Source organism: Myotis myotis, unplaced genomic scaffold, assembly GCF_014108235.1.
Source record: "Myotis myotis isolate mMyoMyo1 unplaced genomic scaffold, mMyoMyo1.p scaffold_m19_p_13, whole genome shotgun sequence".
Taxonomy (NCBI): Eukaryota; Metazoa; Chordata; class Mammalia; order Chiroptera; family Vespertilionidae; genus Myotis; species Myotis myotis.
This window is the reverse complement of record NW_023416317.1, coordinates 48,872,964-48,894,588: the sequence shown is the minus strand read 5'-3', so window position 1 is coordinate 48,894,588 and position 21,625 is coordinate 48,872,964. Positions and strand designations below refer to the sequence as shown.

The window sequence follows — 21,625 nt, the reverse complement described above, 5'->3', positions numbered from 1 at the left end:
AAACTGGCAAATGCTTTTCCAAAGCGGTTGTCTCACACGGTATGCACTGAAAACCACTGGCTTTCAGAAAAGCAGGACGAGTCACGGTGCTGTGTTATGAAAAGGAAACCAGCAGGTTAGGGTGGGATCGATGACGATGACGGAGAAGGGTTCCTTCTAGAGCTTGGGTGTGGCGCTGGACACCACAGAGTGGGAGGACCCGCCCGCTCAGGCCCAGGCCCTGCCCTGAGGGAGTCCAGATGTGGGTCCCTCGGTCCTACAGGCATGTGGCTTTCACAGAGATGCAAATACCTGGAAACAGCAGCGGAGCCGGCCTGCGGTCAGCCAGGGCCTGTACATGAGGTCACTACCTCTTCTTTGGTAAACAAACCTAGGACTTACTTTTCGTGCAGGAGTCAGGATCCAGGGAAAACAGGGCCCTTTACCCTTCTCTGAGCTGGTAAGCCAGCGTGCAGGCAGGTGCTGGGGCGCTGGGCCCTCTGGGAGAGGGACTCCGATGCGGGCAGATGCCACCCACCTTTCATGTTCTTGCCACCTGGTTACCCAGAGGCCTTGCCCCTGCCCCTGCGGAGTTTGGGCCCGAGCATTCCCAAGTCACCCACGGTCCTGGGGTCGTCAGGCTGATAACATGGGGAAGAGGGGATTCAGGTAAACAGACTCTGACAGAGAAGCTGAGCCAAGAGAAGCCAGGCTGACGGACAGGACGCTGGAATGGGAAGGCGCCAGGGCCCTCAGAGGAAGGCTTCGCTCACGTCTACGTGAACAATCAAGATGATTCTGGAATGTAGACTATCTGACTGACATCGGCACGGCGTGCACCCCAACCTTGCTTGCGATCTTTTTCATGAGGAAAACAGATTTAACATTGAACCTCCACCATTAGGTGTGTATCACTGCTCCTTGACAAGCCTCTTCTTTATCTTTGCCCTCTCTTTCTAGAAGCGAGCTTGCTGCTGACGCACCATGACACCCCTAGAATTCACAGTGAGTATAGCTCCTGAAATGCACTCCTGTCTTGCCCTTTCTGGGGGTGTGGGAAAGAATCCAGGGTGGGGGAGGGATTTCTCTGGGAGGGTTCCCTGGGTAAGATCCCCGCTGAGCAGCGCCCCATAGAGGCAGTCGATGCGCAGTGCAGAGGGCTTTACACATGTGGAGAACCAGAAGCCCTTTGGGGTATGCTGTGAAGACAGAGGAAAATGCAATTTTAGATTTTTGCTCCCTCCCACCCTCCATCCCTTTCTCAAGGGCTCATGGCTCAGGGTTCTGATCACCAGCCCAATCTCCACTTCCCTTAGCAGGGGTTCTGGACTGACTCTGGGCCAGGAACCCACCCAAACTATAAGGAGGGGTGTTATGTGGGCATGCATGTGTGTACATGTGTCTGAACAGTGTGTGCAATATGTGTATATGTGCATGTGTGCAAGAGGGCAGGCATGTTTGTGCATATGTGAGTGTGCATGTGCAAATCTATGCATGAATTGCATGTGTTTGCATGTGTATGTGTGCTTGTGAGGGACTGCATCATGGGAGTCTGCCCTGTACACTGCACAGGGCCCTGTACTTAGAGGTGCCACTTGTGTGATTTAATGCTCTACTGTTTTGAAAAATTTTTTTTAAATGTATTTTATTGATTTTTTACAGAGAGCAAGGGAGAGGAAGAGGGATACAGAGTTAGAAACATCGATGAGAGAGAAACATTGATTCAGCTGCCTCTTGCACGCCCCCCACTGGGGATGTGCCTGCAATCCAGGTACATGCCCTTGACCGGAATTGAACCTGGGACCCTTCAGTCCGCAGGCCGACGCTCTATTCGCTGAGCCAAACTGGTTAGGGCCTGAAATTCTTAACAAATTTTGAATAAGGGACCCTAAAAATGGTACAACCTGTCTTGGGGCTTGTGTATGTGCATGTGTGTGAGAGTGTGTGAATGTGTGTGCATGCACGTGTGTACATGTGTGCTCATATGTGTGGGTACGGTTGGTGCTGCTGGAGCAGAGGACCCATAGCTCTCAGAAGTCTCAGAGGGATCTGGACCCAGAAAAGTTGAAGAGCCTCTGAGGACCTTTTTGGGGAGGACAGAACAGAGAGGAGAAGGGGCAGTCAGCATCATTCGCAGAGTGTGATAACAGTTTGTGCCCATCAGTGGTCCCGAGGGGCATTGCCCCATGAGAGACCTGTCACGTGTCCTGCAATTGCTCACCCCTTGTGTGTGCCCTCCATGAACGGTGAGTTCCAGGAGAGAGGAACCATGCTGACTTATCCACCTCTGTATCTTCAGCACATACAGAGTATCTGACATACCATAGGTGCTCAACAAACATTTGTTGAATAAATAAATGTTATGATCCAAGCAGATGCTCTCAGAATCCCTGTTTTCTGCATGTATATTTCTTTTGTCTTATCAAAGGCTTTGGGGCTTGGAAGGGTCAAGCGGTCCATGCCTCTGCCATCAGAGCCTCCAAAAGAGTGTCCTTGACCTAATGCCGTCTTGCGTCCTCTTGCAGAGTCCTGTCCCTAATCTGTCTGATGACTTCAGCTATGACTCCACGTCTTCCATGGATGACTATGAGAACTTAAACTGGTTGGAATTTTTCTGTAAGAAAAACAACGTCAGGGAGTTTGCGAGCCACTTCCTCCCGCCCTTGTACTGGCTGGTGTTCATCGTGGGCACCGTGGGCAACAGTCTGGTCATCCTCGTCTACTGGTACTGCACCAGGGTGAAGACCATGACGGACATGTTCCTGCTGAATCTGGCCATCGCCGACCTTCTCTTTCTGGCCACTCTTCCCTTCTGGGCCATCGCCGCTGCCGACCAGTGGAAATTCCAGACCTTCATGTGCAAAGCGGTCAACAGCATGTACAAGATGAACTTCTACAGCTGTGGGCTGCTGATCATGTGCATCAGCGTGGACAGGTATATCGCCATTGCCCAGGCCACGCGAGCGCAGACCTGGAGGCAGAAAAGGCTTCTCTACAGCAAAATGGTTTGCATTGTCGTCTGGGTAATGGCGGCCGCTCTCTGCATCCCAGAAATCCTGTACAGCCAACTCAAGAGGGATTCTAACATCACCGTCTGCACCATGGTGTACCCTCGTGATGAGAGTACCAAGTCGAAGTCGGTCGTCTTGACCCTGAAGGTGATCCTGGGGTTCTTCCTTCCCTTTGTGGTCATGGCTTGCTGCTACACCATCATCATTCACACTCTGACCCAAGCCAAGAAGTCTTCCAAGCACAAGGCCCTGAAGGTGACCATCACCGTCCTTACTGTCTTTGTCTTATCTCAGTTCCCCTACAACTGCATCCTGTTGGTGCAGACCATCGACGCCTACGCCCGGTTCATCTCAAGCTGTGCTGTTTCCATCAACCTTGACATCTGCTTCCAGGTCACGCAAACCATTGCCTTCTTCCACAGCTGCCTGAACCCAGTCCTCTACGTGTTTGTGGGCGAGAGATTCCGCCGGGATCTTGTGAAGACCCTGAAGAACCTGGGCTGCATCAGCCAGGCTCAGTGGGCCTCCTTTGCCAGAAGAGAGGGTAGCTTGAAGATGTCCTCGGTGCTCCTGGAGACAACTTCAGGGGCTCTCTCCTTGTGAGGGACCGTCTCGCAGGGGTGGATGGTCCCTTTGGAAGTGATAATAAATACAGACACAGCTTCCCCACTGATGGGACCAAAGGGACACCACAGAAGAAAGAGGAAGTGAGAGAGAGACAACTCAGAAAGGAATAATTGGAATATTATTAGTTTGAGTAAGAATTCGCCAAGCCAGATTTTTTCAAAACTGCCTAGCCATCCTGGGGCAGCATCCGGGGCTGCTGACTCCTGGCTGCCATGCCTGCGATTTTCAGAGAACTGATGGACAGCATGCAGGCTCCCCCGGCCCCCCCTGGCCCGAGCACTCATGCATCTGACCTTGGGAGGCATCTGAGATTCTCAGAGCACCGGAGTTGCCATGGTTTCAGTTCTGTAGCCACCCCTTCCAAAGCAGACACCGAAGCGTTGGCCACTGCACAAGATTTCACGGAAACTTCCATCTTTGAGGAGTTTCTGCCCTGGTTTTGAGGCTGATGCCTATGCCTAGGTCTTAATCTAGAATCTTTCCAGACAACCTCAGATCCAGTCCCCCCGGGTCTCCTTGATCTGCTCTGGGCCAGGGAGGGTCCTTGGGCCTGTTTGGAAACGATCTGCAGGACTGGCCACTGGGCCCCTGGGCGACTGACCATCCCAGCAAGTCATCTGGGTTCAGTTGGCTTCCAACCCGTTTCTGTGTCCTGCCAGAGGCCCTGCGATTCCACACCTGCCTCAGGGCTGATGTGGCGAGGAGTCGGCTTGCCCACTGGGGTCATGGAAACGATCTCCTCAGACCGTGCAGGGAGGACCAGCCCCGGGTCCCCTGTGGGCTCGCTCAGCTCAGTGGCTTTTGTGAGGGTCCACTTGGCTCCCTGTAAATGGGCTGGTCCACCGGCCCTCTCATTGCTGAGGCTGCTGGGAGGGCATCGGCCTCCATGCTTCTCCTTGCTTAGTGTATACAGCTATCACGTTTAAAGCTTTCAACTTAAACATTCGACTGGAAAAAAGTAATATCTTTTTTTTTGCGTCTTTCTTTTAGCTGTTTGGCAATTTGATCACATTTGAAAATATTTCATATATTAGAAAAATGCTTTAAAAATTTTTTTAAATTTAGTTTTCAATTACAGTTGTTATACAATGTTATGTTAGTTTTAGGTAAACTAGAAATAGTTTTTGATGTACATTTTAAAATATCTATTACTGGTCATTTTCTTCACTCTGTCCTGATATTTTAAATATGTACAATTACAGAGAAAAGAGCCATATGAGGAGTGTGGTGAGGAAGAGACTGGGATAAGGAAAAAGAATCTCCGAAAGACCTGGACACCATGTTGGCCGACCCATTTCTCTCTCCTCTGGTCAAACTTACTTCCCAGGTTTGCCCAGTTAGTCCAGGGAACTGCCAAGGACTGTCAGAGCAGCTTTGCCTGACCCGGCAGCTTCGCAGGTGTCTAGAGGACACCTGTCTCTGTGTGCCGGGACTTACCGTGGTTTCAAGGCCAGGCCATCCCTTCCAAAGGGGACACTGAAGCCTGGATGGACCCTGCCACATCCTCCTTCACCTCCTGCCGCTTCTAAACGACGGGTCAGTGGGAAAGTGCGCAGAAAACAGGCAGCAACGAGGGAGCACAGGGGGTCCTACAAAGGCCTCGCTAACCCATCCCATGAGGGGCAGTTGATGGAATAACCATTGGCCTCAGACCAGCACATCAACAAGGGCTCCAGTCCCACAAGCTCTGCTCACAGTCAAGGGGAGGGTGACTGCTGCAAGGTCAGTCTATGGGCAGAGCCATCGGCATGGCCACCATTCCCGGGAGACCCAGATGTCGTTGGAGGAACTTGGAAGAATAAGGAACAAGCATGGGCCGAACCTAAATAACAGTGCGCAGGTGGGCGAGAACACAACTCTTCCGTCCTGGGTCCTCTCGATACTGTGGTTCTGGTGTGACGTGTCATGGGCCCCGTGGAGCTGAGGATGGGGGATGGAGGATGGGAGGAGGGTGAGCCAGGATGGAGGTCACTGAATCGCCTCTCAGTCTAGGTCAGCGGTTCTCAACCTGTGGGTCGTGACCCCTTTGGCTGTCCAACGACCCTTTCACAGGGGTCGCCTAAGACCGTCCTGCATATCAGATATTTACATTACGATTCATAACAGTAGCAACATTACAGTTATGAAGTAGCAACGAAAATAATTTTATGGTTGGGTCACAACATGAGGAACTCTATTTAAAAAGCCAGAAGGTTGAGAACCGCTGGTCTAGAGTCTATAGTGTGATGGTGACCCGGTAGGAGTCTAGAGGTAAATAGGACGTTGGCCAGTGTAGGCTGGTTGGCAAAACAGTGCCAGCAGGCCCACCGTCCCCTCTGATTTTGAAGAAAAGAGATGTGGGAACAGCACAAGGACCACGAACTCTGAGTTGCGCCCTAACACACGTCATCACGCCCAGTTCCAAGGGCTTCCTTTGGGATCCCACTGTCACCATGGACTGTCCGGACCTAACAGCTACACTGCAGGATGGAAGACATGCTGTGACTCTTATGCTTTAAGATTCGTTGTTGGCAAATTGCCTTCGTTTTTAAGTGGTTGCATAAGTAGGACCATTTCGCACTCAAATTAAACGAGGTTTCAGGAACAGACTCATCTTAAGATAAAAAGTTGGAAGAGTCCACACGGGGAAATCCAGGAGGAAGTTGTGATCATCCAACATTTCCAGAAAACACACTGTGTGAGTGCTTTTTGAAATAAAGGGGGATTATAGTATATCATTACATTTTACTAGAACTCTGTGCATCAGAAAAATGAATAAAGTGAATAAAGTGTGATGTTTCCATTACCAAACATGGCTTTTCAACCACAAAGTTTAAAAAAAACACCTAATTTTAAGTTGACCTATCACAACATGTATAGTCAAGTGGAAGTCATTGTTTTGAAGTAGTCAGTTTGAAATCTGGTCTTTTGAAATTGTCGTTCAGGCCTACAGAATACTCATGCATTCATTCAACAAGCATTCATCTATGTACCATGAACCTTTCTACTCACTGAGGTTATAGTGGGAATACAAGATCCTTGCATCCCAGCAACAGGGAGAGGCCACGTGCCACGTGGACTCCGCTTTGGGAGAATGCTCTGGAAGGCTCTGTCGGGTGAGAGCCCGTGGCTGAGAATCACAAGGCTGGCCTTTGTATGGCTTACCAACTGGTTTGCAGACAGTTCCCGGGACAGGCAACTCACATGGCAGCCTCCTTGGGTGAGCCCTTGGACAAGCAGCTTTGTGTGTGTTTCTGATCGGGTGTATGTGCCTTGTATGTAGTAGACACAATATGTTGAACTAATAAATTGGTTAAAATGTAAAATTAGTCATTTGTCCAATTTGTACTGCAGGTACCGGAAATCAGCTGCCAGGAAACTTTGGAAAAGTAAAGTTGGACACCCTGGAGCAATGGCTTATTGTGTCCTTTGGGTAGTAACGCCATCCCCTTCCCTACAGGCAGCGAGAGGAGCGGGGGGTCCAGGGAGGGCTGGCTAGAGTGGGCTGGAGTGGCTCAGACTGCCGCCGGCCCCCTCCTGAGAAAGGTGTGTGTGTATGATCTCTTGCATTGGCCCACGGTGGCTGATACAAACAGTCCTGCGTGAGGAAGCAAGCAGCCCCGTGAGCGCCTGCCGCTCTGACCTGGTCACCCTTCCCAGGAGGCCTTTGCCATGGCAGGGTGGTGCTGACACGTGGTCTTCCCATGATGGGCTTACGTACACAGCGATGGCGGCCATGGAGGACGAGACCTTTGGACACTTCCGGTAACTGATTCAATAAATGAAAAGCTGTCACGTGTTCTGTGTCTGCAATCTTTGAGTGGGTGTGCTTGCTTTCCCAAATCTGAGTTGGCCTCAGATGTTGGAGCTTAACATGGAAAGTAGGTCAGAGTCTGGGCAAAGGCATCTTCTGCCCCACCCTGGCCTTGTAATTCCTGGTTTATAGAGGACTTTTAAAAAATCATCTCATAATCTATGCTCCAGTGAAATGAGAATGGTTTAGAGCAGTGGTCGGCAAACTCATTCGTCAACAGAGCCAAATATCAACAGTACAACGATTGAAATTTCTTTTTTTTTTTTTTTTTTTTTTGCTTAAAGTATTACAAAGGGTATTACATATGTGTCCATTTTATTGAAATTTCTTTTGAGAGCCAAACTTTTTAAACTTAAACTATATAGGTAGGTACATTGTTATTAACTTAATTAGGGTACTCCTAAGCTGGCCTTTGCTAAAAACGTCCTCAATCTGATTGAGGTACGTTCGCTGAGGTCGACCCCTTCCAACTCTCCCATCCGCACTTGTCTTGTAGCCAGTCTCACTCAACTCGTGCACGAATCGTGTGTGCCTCCCCCGTGCTGTGTATCCTGAGGCCCCCGCCTGCGCTGACCAACACCCCCCACTTCTTCTAACGCCACTTCTTCAAAATAGACTCGCCCAGGCTGAAAACCGACTTCTGTGCATGGGCCACGAAGTCTCAATCACACTGTACATGCGCGCCCGCACGTGGTATTTTGTGGAAGAGCCACACTCAAGGGGCCAAAGAGCCGCAGGTGGCTCTCGAGCCGCAGTTTGCCGACCACTGGTTTAGAGAAACCACGCCCACAGCCATCTCAGCATGAGCAGCGGGAATAGCATCTTCTCTAAATAGCTCAGACATTCCCATCAACTCATACCCTTTGGTACCAAACTCACATTTCTTCCTCTGATTCTTAAATTTTGGACATGAAGGGAACTAGTTTGGATTTGGGGAAGGGATTTGTTTCCATTTACAAGCGATCTGCCAGTTAGCAACATGCCCGTTGAATATAAATACAAGCCATAAAAAAAATGTGGGTGTAAAAAGATTTACCTGTAGAATATTTTCATACGAGGGGATTCGTTTAGAAATGCCTTCCTCTCCGAGAATGAACTTTCAATCACTGCATCTGGCTGGGCCACCACATTGAGGGAGAAGTCCCGGTTCCAAGATTTAAGGGTCGCTGTTGGAGTTAAATTAAGAAATAGATCCATTAGCTCATCTTACCCCCTTTCCTCAAGTCTTAACCAAAGTGGTGACACAGCGGCATCCTCAAGGACCTTCTCGAAGTGGCTCCCAGATCAGCTCTGCCTCCATCACCGGGCAGACTTGTGAATGAGCCAGCTCAGATGGACCAGAGTTGACTGGGTGGTGCCCATGAATCTGCATTTTAACAGGCCACCAGGGAACCCAAATAAGAAAGTCTTTGGTACTTGCTTTACATTTACTGACACTAAATGAACAGCTTGACTCTGGAGCAAAGCGAAGCCCTGGGTCAACCTTGGGGTTTTTCTGATGTCTGAACCCTTGGCGACCCAGGAGGCTCTGGGCCTGATTCGAGATGGGTCCTGGTTCCCCATCCTCCCTCTTCCACAGCCAGGGCAAGAGAACATGCAACCGTTCAGTGGGCGTCCTTGCCGGTGGCCAGGGCTGTCTTTACAAAGGCTTCTGGTTTCACGCGTGGACCCCGTCTCCTGTGCCAAGGCCTCTTGGGAAGCAGGATGGGGCCTGCACTCCCCAGTGCCTTTCTGTGGATGCACGCAAGGCCTCGAAGGCAGCCGGAGTCAGAGGAACAGGCCGATTGCCTCTTCCCCGCCTGCTGTCACTGCCTTTGGTGTCTGTTTGGTAAACGGTCCAGGTCTCCATTCCACTAACATGCTGCCTCCACTGGACGGGGTAGCTGGCTCTGGCCACACCAACGCTGCCCCTTCCCCACCGCTCTTATCCTCCGATGAGCAAGGTGACTTCTGCTAACCTGCCTGCAGTCCAGCCCTGCCGGAGGCCTCGGGGAAGGCCCTTCCTGCTTTTCCCTCTCCTCACCCCTTCTGTGCTCGCTCATCCTTAGAGCCTCCCCCCCCCCAGCCCCCCAACACACACACACACACACCCTCCAGGGAGAAGACAGTGCGGCCCCACTGACCTGACAGACAGCTTTAGGCTCCCAGGAATGGGCTCCTTCTTTCGTGGCTCAGTTGGGCTCCTTGGGAGCAGAAAGCTGGGGAGGGCCTCCTGGACCCACCTTTTCTCGGGTGAGTCCACGGAGCCACGGGCCCAAAGCCAGACGTGGTCAGGAGACGCACGCACCTCAGGTCTCGTGTGGCCTGTCTCACGTCGCTCCCTTTTTAGCCAAGAAAACCATTCATTCCAGCCTCCAGTTGGGGCTGCGAGCTCGGAGATAACCTCAGTGCACACGGGCCAGAGGTGTGAGGAAACCGCACCGGTTTCGGTCCTCCCACGGGCTCGGCGGCGGGGAGGGAGGAGGCACACATCAGAGGCCGAGGTTGGCCATCGCGCTTCTGCCGGCTTTACCATCTCCCCCCAGGAGCCCGCGGCGTGGGAAAAGCAAAAGGCTGACCTTTCTTTCAACCCTCACCCCCTCTGAAGGGCTTTCAGAGCAGCTGTGCCCTCCCCCTGCCTTTTCATGGCTTCAGCTTCAACTGCTCCCTCAAAAAAGTCCGTTTTCTCCTCTGGGGCGGCCGGTTTCACGATCTATCTGGCTTTTCAGATGTGTGGGTGGCGAGCTCTTCTCGCCAGATTTTTCCCACGCATCTTCAAACCGAGAGGGCTGACCCTGCTGAGTGTCCTTCTGAGTCACCTGGGGGTCGCCACATCCCCCAGCACCAAGGGGCGCACGTGGCCTGAGGAGGCGTGGTCCCTCCACGTGCCACGGAGCTGGTGGCACTGAGCTGGCCAGGAGCCTGGGAGCAAGCATGGGCCTTGGAAAACCTGGGGCAGACCGAGGGCGTCCTGGGCTGCTTGGTGCTTTAGCGGGTGGGGGAGGTGCGACGGGAATTCTGACATGAAGGCCCTCAGATTCCAGCCCCCACCCCGCAAAGCCACCAAGCCTCTGGAGGGACTGTTCCATCTACAGAGGCCCCTCCTCTGTGCTGTTTCGGGTGCTAGGATGAACCAATCTTCCATTACTTCAGGCCGGTCGCTGGACAGAGTGAGGCTTGGATTGAGGACATAACAAGAGGGAGGACAGGGGGAGGGGCCACTGATTGCTCACCTCACCTGCACCCTCTCCAAACCTCTCATAGGCCAAGGGAGTTCCAGGAGCTTCTGTCCCTCACCAAGTTTGCCAACGGCATTGCTGAGGGCTTACAGCTGACCAAGGCATAGGGACCGACCAGTGTCCCTAAGGATTCAGTAACTGGATCACCCTGGCAGTGCTCAATGCTGTGAGAGTGAGGTGGGGATGAATGGAGCCAGGGAGCACACAGATGCAGAAAGTTCCTCCCAAATAGCTGAATAAAGGGAAGGCCACGGGAGAATGGGGAGGGTTGCAGGGAAGGGGGCTGGGAGGTGTTCTATGAGGCACAGGGAGACCAAGGGAAGGAGCTCTAGCATCCCCAGGTGTGGAGTGTAAGGTGTGGACAGCCCAGCCTGACCTCAATCTGACTGGTCCAGGAGTGACGGGGACACCGCCCCGGGCCTGACCCACTAGAGCCGTGTAAGCTGGGAGCCCGCACTCCTCCCTCTGCCAGCTGCCCGGCCTGTACCACTGGTGGACCAATTGTGGTTTTAAGCCATCCATGACCTCCCCACCCCACTCTTCTGGTAAATCAGACGTTCGCCCTTTGCTCACAGCGCTGTACCCTGGAAGGGCTGGGACATGTGAGCCGAGGGCAGCTTGCCTGGTGGAGGGTGCTGGGCTGGAATGGGGATTGGCCCAGGCAGGTCTCAACACCCGCCCGAGTGGGCTGGGAAGTATCCAGAGATCAGGCCGTGCTGGACTTCTCAGAACCAATCTTCCAGCAAGGCAGCTTAACCTGACTCTGGTCTGGGTAACTTCACTGTGTGCCTTACGTCCCAATGGAATTAAAGATGACACCATCCTCAATGTCATAGTGTTTATTTAAATCCTGAGGTTAAAAATACACTTCCAAACGGTGCAGCAGAAGCTGTAAAGAAATGTTTGGGGATACAAAAGGTTCTCACCCCCACTGTGCAGGTGGGGTGTTGGCATTTGATGTGCTTCTGGATAATTCTTTGGCAGGTAAGAATGAACCGGGTGCCCAGGCCCACTATCCCATAAGGCCAGGAGGACTGAGGGTTAGTCGATTTAAGTGCAATTCGCTCAGAAGCCGTGCACCGGAGGCCTGGGTGTTGCTCTGGCCACCAGGCAAGAGCGTCTCTGGATAACCAGGTTCTATGGAAGCTTTTTTATCAAAATGCTTCCCGATATTTAAAGATATGGTTCATTATTTTTAAAGTGATTAAGAGGGAAAGGGCTTTATTCAGTCTTTCCCATTTCCTTGAAAGAATCACAATGAAATGAGAAAAACTTACCCAAAGTTCCACTAAAAAGCGCCTTTTGGGAGTTTTGTAAGATGGACAGCTGACAGCAGCGGCTGTGAAGGGCGATCTTCAGCTCTGAGCACCACAAAGGGCTTCTCTGCTATAATTCTCAACCCCCGCCCAAGGATGGGGCTCTCACAGGGAGTTATCAACACAGACTTAAGAAATGACAGTCTTGAGAGTGTAGCAGTGGACATCTAATCGGTACCATAAGCCACAGACTGAGGTTTCATCCTCAGCCGGGGGACTTCCTTTCATGAGTGAAATGGCTTCACCGCGTTACGTTGGTGACAACGAACATGTTTGGAGAAACCATCCCCTTCGTTTTTGAGTTACAGTATGAAGCTTCTTTCCACTTCAACCCCATGGGGTTTTCCCATTCCAGGTTCCTGCTGGAGAATTTGTCTGCTCCTGGTCCGGTCGACCTGAGTGCGGTTGTCTCTGTAGAGGCCACACTTTACCCAAACCTGCTTCCCGACAGAGGCCCTGTGCTCAGGGTGCTGGATTAGTGGTGGCTTCTGAGGCCGTAGTGAACAAGCCAACCAGCATCAATATTAAAAAATAAGTGACTTACTCAGAGCTGGGCCAGCTGTTTTTCCTTTTTAATTACCTGGGACCCCGAAGTGTTTCCTCCTTGTTGATTTCCAGTGCCATTTTGTCTACTGGCTGGGCTACCACCTTCGCTAGGTCTTCATTGTCATTTGCATTTTAAAAGTACCCCAACCCCAAAGCCTCAGTAAAGCTGGGACCCTGCTTAGAATAATAAAGCTGTTGCCACACCTCAGGAGGCCAAGGTGGTCTCCGGCTGCAGAGTGCACAGCAAACCCGAACTCACATGCAAAGTAACGGACAGGAGTGCATCCAACACAAAAAATACGCTACTGGGGCCGGCCATGACTGGGGATTGGACAGTCCTCCCACCACCAAAGGCCCTTTTGCAACTGCAGTCACCACTCCAGGGGTGCTCACCATGAGGGGTCCCTGCTCCCCAGGAGTGGCTCTGGGTTGACAGGCAAGTGGTCTTAAAGCTGCAGCAGGACCTCTTGAATAGAATGTCCCAGGCCTTTCACAGGAACCGTCAGCTACTCACTAGATGCTAGTTCCCGGGATCCTGCGAAAGCTAAGCTCTCACCAGATCCCAGACTGCCCTGCGTTCTCCATTAACTGTTAGTTTCTTTCACGTGAGCAGCTACTTTCTATTACGCTTTCCTGGAAGGGGGGGAGGGGATGGACTCACAGGCAGAACAACGAGCTCTGAAACCTTCAGTCTCGGGCTGTGGCGCACCTGAGGACAAGCACATGCTGTGAGGTCTCCGGCCCTGCCGTGTGGTTCTGGTGCAGGGCGCCATCAGGCCCTTGGCCGTAGATGCTAGAGCTCTGGTGGCTCCAAGGAGAGCACAGGCCCAGCTTTTCTCCTGAAGGTTGTTCACCATTCCCCACGCCCCACTTAAACGAACCCAAGTGCCCGGTCTCCTGCTTGAACGAGGGGTCTGAGCCCATTGCAGAAGCAATTTCCTCCAACCCCTGCCCCAGGAGTGCTCTGCTGGGGCACAGTGGGATCGGTGCTGCTCTTAGTGGGGGGCCCTGACCCAGCCTCAAGCTCTCAGAACCCATCAGGCCAGGCTCATGGATGACAGAGGGCTGCTGGGGCCCAGCGCTCTCTCCCTCAGCCCCGGTCAGCATGGGCTGCCTCGTCAGATGTTCTGTTCAGCAGGAAGGACCGAGGCCCTGGCTACAGGTGGCTGGCTCCTCTGAACAGGCACAGAGGCCATCAAAGGTGAGCTTCTGTGGTGGGCGAAGCAAAGGGCCAGAGACCAGGAAAAGGAAACATCTGCCCCAGGGGAGGTGGCTCCTGGGCATCAGGTTCCAGCTGAGCAGCAGGAAGTGGGCAAGTGGTGCCAGGGAATCGGGACCAAATGGTGAACAGAGCAGATTCATGAGTCGTGCATGTTTACACGTGAGTTACCTAAGACTTAAGGAGCCCCCGTTTTTGAAAGTGGTTCTCATCCTGATTATGATCATTAGTAAATGTATCTGCATGCGAGGCAGCTCCTATTTGTATAAATGAAGGCCAGCAGCCGAGAAGTGGGACCTGCAGGCCAAGCACGAGCCTGCTTTCTCATCACACATTGGTGTTAATCGGTCTTGGGCTTTCACCGTCTGTATCGGGTGGCTTCTGCAGGCCCCTGAGTGTGTTGGGTTCTGTTCCCTGGATTACTTTCAGTTCTGATTCTTAGGGGAGATCTGAGAGGCCTGGGTGATGAAGGGCTTTGCTCGCGGACAGAATTGCCCAGCAGAAGGCCCAGGAGGAAGGGGCAGTTGGAGGGGCCGCTGGAATTGCTGAGTGTGGGAGCAACGCCAAGCTGACAGGAACATGGCCGGAGGAGGCTGGTTGAGGTCTCGTGAGGGTCCCTGGCACCCTGACTCTCAAGATGACCCTGGGGCCCAAGGCCTCACTGGGTCCGGCAAGGGCATCTGGCTCATGGTCTCTCAGGATGCCGGGCCAGGCTGGCAGAGCAGGGCAACTCTTCCCATGGGCAGAGGTAGGTACCACCTCTGGCCTATGAAACTCCCCAGGAGGCTTGGAGCCAACTGTGCTCAGGAGTGGTGAGCCTTCCGGCAGTGCCCCTTCGGGGGCGAGGCAGCGAGGGAAAGGCTGTGTGAGCCCACGGGAGCTGAGCTGTGGGCTGAGCGCACGCTGCCTGGACCATGCAGCCAGGAGAGCAGCCAGGGTGTTGTCGAATTGCATAGTTGATCAGCTTTGGAGTGGCTGGGCTGTTTTTGTTGTTTTTGTTGTAGTGTTTTATGTGGCAGGTGAGAGAGTAGTGTTTCCTGTGGGTGAAGTGAAACTGCTGAAATCCAGGTGCGGAGGCTACAGGAAATCACTCCCATCGTAGATCACGGGCCGGTCGACCGTCAAGTGGTAAAATACTTTTTTGGAGACAAACCTGAGGAAACAGAGATGGACATGGAGGGTGTTACCCTGAGAGCCGAGAGGCCGAGGCTGCAGAGGCCTGGAGGGTGAGGGTGCCGGTTGGCACAGGGGACCTCTGCTCAGAGGCCTGGGCTGCACCCAATTTCCTGTCTGGCCAGCTGAGCTCTGTTTCTGCAAAGAATCAGGGGCCCTGGGACATCCCCATGAACATCACCATGGACTTTCAGAGTGCTCTACCCAGTTATTCTGCTGAAAACCCAAGTGGATTGGGAAGGGGGCCCAGGTGGGGGGATTTGGGCACCACACAGAAGAGACGTGGCTGCGTGCTGATCAGGCAGGTCTCCTAAGAGGCAGCCCCAATTAAGGGCTTATGCTGGAGCCAGAAGACATCAAAGGGATAAGTGGCCATAACCGTAGCTCCCCTGTCTCATGTCTCCACGAGCCCTGGCTTATGAGCGATGCTCATCCAATGCTGGTCCTCTCCCACGTCCTTCCTTGGCTGCCCTTCAAGCCGTATCTCCCTACATTGCCATCTCACCCCCCAACTCCTCCACTCCTGGACCTAGACCTGCTGCTTTGATACAGGGCTTCCCAGAGGAAGCACACGAAGCCCCTGCTCCCTGACAAGCAGGCCAGGGACTTCGCCTCACAGTTCTATCCTGTTTATCCCTAGTTTTAGCCGTCATTCTTTTATTCCTCTCTCTTTCAACAATCTGTCACTTCACCCACCCACCCACTGAATCCTTCCACTGTATTTACTGAGCCTTTCTGTGGCCTGGACATGGGGAACCTGGACATCGGAGAGGCAGGAGAGCAAGCCGGTTGAGTCCGGCCGGAGTCTGGAGCTGGCCAGCTGTATTCAAGTCTGGCTCCATCACTATCTGTGTGACTTGGGAATGTCACTCCTTTACCCCTGGTCCTCAGCCTTTAGCAGTAACATTAAGGAGAGAGATGGTCCCTATTACCTGGGGATGCTGTGGGGCAGAAGTGAGTCCGTAAGTGTGGGGGTGCTGAGAACATACCCGACATGTAGTATGGCTGTAAGTATCAGCTTGTGTGTTTATAAAACTGGCAACACATTGGAACACTGTAGTATAGGAGTCTAAAATCAAAGAACTCTTAATAATAAAAGAATGATAATTAATTAATCTATTTTCAATGTCCACCTCTGTTCTTGAGACCAGGTGGCAGGTCGGTGGTCCGGATGCTGATGCATGAGGAGGCCCCTACCTGGAGAAGGAGTTGTCGAAGATGAGCATGTAGATGCCTGGTGTGCGGACCTTGAGCTGGCCCTGGATGTTCTCCTTGTGGGAATTGCATCGGGTGATGGGAATGAGGACCTGGGAGAAAAAGCAGGTAAGGAAAACCATCAGAGGCTGAAAGGGCCCCATAGACCCTCTGGGAAGACCCTTTATTTGGGGCAGGAAACTGAGTGCCCTGTCTGAGGTCAGAGCTGAGCTGGGCTGGGATCAGCCCCTAGGAGTAGTGGGGTGCCTTCCACACGCCATGGTTTGGTGATAACTTGTCGCAGGGGTAGGTATGAGTTTCATCCAGATCATGAACTGGTCAACACCCCAAAGGAGTAGACCCCAGCCCCCTCTGACCATGGCCAGTGCCGGAACGCCCACCATCTGCAGAAACAGCCCCTTTCTGGCTTTAGGAAGCTGGGGCTCATTCTAGGTAATATCCGTCTGCCTGGCTGTTTCCTGTTGGCCCCAGTTTGACACAAAGCAGCAGTTTTCAAGAGACTGGACATAGGCAATGAAGGTCAGGGATCTCTGAGAGAACAAGACGAGCCTTAGCTCACTGCTAAGGAAACAACCACCAGACAGGACAAACAGAAAACAAACAGGAAGATGTATAGGCAAACCTAATCTCATCAATAATCACATTAAATGTAAATAGTCTAAACATCCAAATTAAAAGGCAGAGATGATCAGGTTGGATAAAAGCAAGACCCAACCCCATCACACCTATAAGAAATGCTATTTAAATGTAAATATACAAATAAGTTAAAAGTACAAGGATGTAAAAAGATGTACCATGCTACACTAGTCAAAAGAAAGCTGGATTGACTATATTAATATCAAAGTGAATATTATATCAAAGAATAAGACCAGGACATAATCCTACCCATTTATGCTCCTGATGACAGAGCTTCAAAACACATGAAGCAAAAAAAAAAAAAAAAAAAGGTATAATTACAAGGAGAAATAAAATAAATTCACAATTATAGTTGGATATTTCAATATCTCTCAATAATGGAGGGTTGAGGGTTCGATCCCTGGTCGGGGCCTGTATGGAAGGCAACCGATCAATGTTTCTCTCTCTCAATGATGTCTCTCCTTTCCCCTCTCTCTAAAAATTAATAAAAAATGCAAACTTAAAAAAAAGAAAGGAAATAGAAGACTTGCACAACACTATCAACAATTTGACCTAATTGGTAATTATAGAACACGCCACCCAACAGCAGAATACACATTCTTTCCAAGTGCACTTGGAACATTCACCAGGTATTCTATTAGGCTGTAAAAAACAACTTACATCTAAACGGATTCAAGTTAGACAAAGTGTGTTTTCTGACAATGGGATTAAATAAAAAAATGAATAGATCTCTGCAAAATCCCCAAATACTTGGAAACTACATCACACACTTCTAAATAACACGAGTAAAAGAGAAATCAAAAGGGAGACCCCGAAGACATGGGAGAGAGTGCCTGGGTGTGTTCCTGACACCACACACAGTACATTCGCTCTGGCTGGAGGCTGCTGGTGGTGAGGGAGTAGAATGGGCCCAAGACAAGCCTGGAGGGGACAGAGATACATGAGGACCTACTATGTGTGGGCTCTGAGGCAGCTACTTCTGCACATTATCTCGTTAAGTTTCATTCATGTTCGATAATATTCTAATTCCACTGGGGTCTGAGGTCCCCGGGGAGCTAAGTGGTTGGGGTGGTTAGGTCATGGATGGGGTCCATGACTTAAAACTTCTGAGCCTGGCCTGAGACCTCCTGCAAGCACGGTAGGAAGGAGCTGCTGGGCAGAAAGCCTGCCCTTTCTACAGGGTCACCTGTGCGCCCTGCATCTCCTACCTACAGTCACAGCCTTGCCGACAAAGCAACAACCAAGGGCTCGCTAAGGCAGGTCCTCTAAAGAGGATACATTTAAAATAAGACTCTTCATTACTTTAAATAAATACACCAAGACGTCTAGGGGAGAGTCATAACTGCTCTGGTATCAGAGCTCATGCAGTTGAGGTGACGGGACGACAATGGCATAAACCGGAGACAGGGCTCCGCGGTGATGTCTGCGGACACCTCCTTGGCCTCCATGCCTGAGTGGCCATGCCCTGATGTAGGTGATGTGTCTGTAAAACAGTCCACGTTGGTTTAACTGATCTTTCTATGGGCTCTGGTGTCATGGGGTCCTGGTTTAAAGCGAGGTTCTATGCTAAATGGAAAAAGCCAGTTAAAAAGGCCACCTACTGTCTGATTCCATTCACATGAAATGTCCAGCATAGGCAAGTCCATAGTGAGAGTGAGCTGGTGGCTGCTGGGTAGAGGTTAGAGGGGACTGCTAGTGGGTCCATATTTTGGGGGGATGTGATGAAAATGATATGAGAGTAGACAGTGGTGGTAGTTGCAAAACTCGGTGAATAAACTTAAAAACAAAACAAAACCCCAATGACTTGTACATATTAAATAGTGAGTGATATCTCCATAAAGCTATTTGAAAAGTAAGACGTTAGCCTGACTGGCATGGCTCAGTGGTTGAGCATCGACCTATGAACCAGGAGATCACGGTTCGATTCCGTCAGGACACATGCCCGGATTGCAGGCTCAATCCCCAGTGTGTGTGTGTGTGGGGTGGTGTAGGAAGCAGGCGATCAATGTTTCTCTCTCATCATTGATGTTTCTATCTCTCCTTCTCCCTTCCTCTCTGAAATCAATAAAAATATATATTTTTTTAAAAAGTAAGAATTTAAAGGTCCTGTTCCCAGTCCCGGTTCCTCCCCTGACTCCCTCTGTGGCCCTAGGTGGTCATCGAGCTTCTCTGGCCAAGCCTGGGTCCTCACAAGGGTAGCCTCGAGTTCCTGGTGTACTGTTTCTTTAACAAGTGCCTTCCCAAATTCAGACTCTAAGCTCGGTGTCCAGGCATGGAGGAAGTCACCCTGGAGAAGGTGTGGCAAGGTGGGGGGGTGTCTCTGACCGGTGCCACCAGAGACAGGGCCGGCCTTCTGCTGTGCTGCTCCTGCCTGGACACTTCTTCTCTAACCCATGGCCCCATATGCTTCCTTGGTTTGGCCCAGGGTCTCCTGCCCCAATCCCTGGCCCCCAGGCTGGGTTAGGTGACCACAGTGCCCACTCCCTCTGATTATGACACTCACCCCGTGAATCATGGCTGCCTTTTCACTAGGGGCTCTGGTTCTATTGTGAGCTCTTCAAGGGCAGATCCCACGGGCCCCAGAGCCCAGTACAGAGCAGAAGCTCAATAAATGGTTGTGAACAGATTGCAAGCATGAGCATACTTCCTGTGTCTGCACCTCCACAGTCACACTGCGCCCGTTGTTTCTTGTAAGACCCAGGCTGTCAGGGGGCCACACAGGGGGGTACCTAGGACAGATGCTGAGGACGTGTGCCAGACCTTCCTCAGGGTGACATCTGTTTGTTTGGGGACCTCAGGCAGAAATAATCACCTCCACCTACAGCTGGCTGGGGACAGTGGGCCTGTGAAGGCAGAGGAGCAACAGAGCACCCAGCTCACTCCCCCCATAGATGGGCTTCTTCTGCCCCCTGGCGTCCACTGTGGGAAAGACAATGGTGGTCATAACCCAGGAAGGCACCTGGAAGCCAGAGAGGAGGCGTGATTCCTGGTATGAACCACACAGGTGTGGCAGGTGAGTGACTGGGAAGGGGAGAGACCCAGGGCTCAGGCACATGTGGGCAGATGGAATGGCAAAGGTCTGGACATCTGATTTAGTCACCTCCTCCCTCCCGGCCACAAACACCCACAGTATTAATCTGGGTGGTTGCAGTGCTAGGCGCTTGGTGGGCCTGGGGACCGGGAGGGTGAACAGCAAAGGTGCTGGTATAAGCTCTTGGCTGTGCGGCAGGGTCAGGGCAGAGCTGGTAAGTGCATTGGTATCACTGCTGCTCAAACAACCACACAGGCAAGTCACTACGCATCTCAGCTTGCTTATCTGCAAACCGGATGAAGACCTGCCCCACAGAGCGAGACTCCACCCTCCGGGTGCCCAGTCGGCAGGTGACCCTGGGTCCACTCTCAGACCACAGGCTCCAGGACCTCCGGGCTGGGGCATCACCACCTCTCAGGAAGGAAGTGCCCCAAAGCCAGGTAGGTGGCATGGCTGTCAGCCCCCAAAATGATGAGAGGGCAGAGCAGTGTTCAGATAAGAATGAACGAGGCTGCCTTCAGCTCAGGGGCCTTCCCACCCCTACCCCGAGCCCCCCAGGGCACCCCAAATTGCTCTTCTCTATCCTGTTTCTTGCAATTTTGGAAAATGGAGATTTGGCAACCACATTAAGGCCTGGGATTCACCCCCAGCTCCCGTCCAGCGTGGCTGACTGTCCTCACCATTCCCGCCACTCAGTGATTCGAACGGAACTGGGGTTTTTACCCAAACCAGCTCTCATCCATTGTCCTCTGCACCCTGTCCCCACAGAGGTACAGGCATGGATTCTGACCCTCTTCCTCACCCCACATTCAATCACCACCACGGGTCCTGTTCACCTGCTTGTGTTCCAAATTCCACCCCACCCTCTGCACTCTGACTTCCTCCCCTTGATCCAGCCCCGTGGCCCTCAACCTGGCCGCTCACTGCAATCACTAGGGATGTCTGTGCCCAAGCCATACGAGGACCTCACTTCGTGGTCTGGGGAGTGGCACTGGCGGAGGGTTTAAAGACGCTCCCCAGGTGTTTCTAACGTGAGGCCCAGACCACCGTCAATATTGCAAGCTTAGGCTGTCTCAGGAGCGTATGAACTGGTATCTGGCGTGAAGATTTCAAGCCCAACCAACCCAAGTGACAGTGGCTGTTTTTGTGGTGAGATGTTGAACACCCAAAGCTAATGACCAGAAGCAGGGATCTCGGGAGATGGTGATCTCTCACAGTGATACTTCTTGCTCTGTACGACTCTGTTAAAAAATAATCCTTACATTGAGCCCTCCGTCTGCATTCCTCAATGTTTCACCTACTGATCTATCTGAAGGTCAGACTGAAGCTATCTGACAAAGGAGTGACCTTCAGACATTTGAAGACCGCTCTCCTGAGCTTCAGGTCTCTCCTTCCCCAAGCTGGACAAGCCCAGACGCCGTGCCTGCTCTGTGATGCAGCCAGAGGGCTCTCCCACCCTGGTTTCTCTCCGTGTCCCTCTCACAGCTGGGGCCCTGAACATTTCAAGAAAGGCCTGCCCAGCAGAAGGCAGGACGGCCGTGGCCCTGCTGTAGGGAGGGCCTGGCCAGGCGTCCTGATGTGAGCCCGCGCCCGCTGACAGGGAGCTGGCCTCCTTACCTTGCACTGATCCAGCGGAGTGTCCTCTGCCTCCCTGAAGACCACGCTGAAGGAGATACTCTTGGGGTCGGAGGAGAAGACCCAGCTGATGGTGAGGCCGGTCTCGGCCACAGTGATGGAGATGAAGCTGTAGGTACTGGACCTCACAAACAGCTCCCTGTTACCCTCCCCAAAGCTGGCAATCTCATCCACTGTGAAGGGCAATTTTACCCTAAAAAAACAAAGGCAGAGAGGGACCTGATCA

General features: G+C 52.0%; 2 protein-coding genes across 6 annotated transcripts in view; one reads left to right on the top strand and one right to left on the bottom strand.

Moving 5' to 3' along the window:
• The first annotated feature begins 963 nt into the window (after window positions 1-963).
• CCR9 (C-C motif chemokine receptor 9) lies at window positions 964-3,672 on the top strand. The gene is made up of 2 exons (XM_036333814.1): window positions 964-984; window positions 2,505-3,672. Exons 1-2 carry the CDS (start codon window positions 964-966, stop codon window positions 3,591-3,593), a joined length of 1,110 nt encoding a protein of 369 aa, XP_036189707.1. The 3' UTR covers window positions 3,594-3,672.
• A 7,779-nt stretch (window positions 3,673-11,451) lies between these two features.
• FYCO1 (FYVE and coiled-coil domain autophagy adaptor 1) overlaps window positions 11,452-21,625 on the bottom strand; it is a 68,037-nt gene continuing 57,863 nt past the window's right edge. For all 5 annotated transcript variants that reach the window (XM_036333054.1, XM_036333058.1, XM_036333059.1 and 2 more), the window contains 3 exons: window positions 21,382-21,592; window positions 16,080-16,189; window positions 11,452-14,862 (listed from right to left, as the gene is read on the bottom strand). In XM_036333054.1, the coding sequence (XP_036188947.1) occupies window positions 14,787-14,862; window positions 16,080-16,189; window positions 21,382-21,592 (397 nt within the window). In that variant the 3' untranslated portion in view covers window positions 11,452-14,786. The remainder of the gene's footprint in view (window positions 14,863-16,079; window positions 16,190-21,381; window positions 21,593-21,625) is intronic.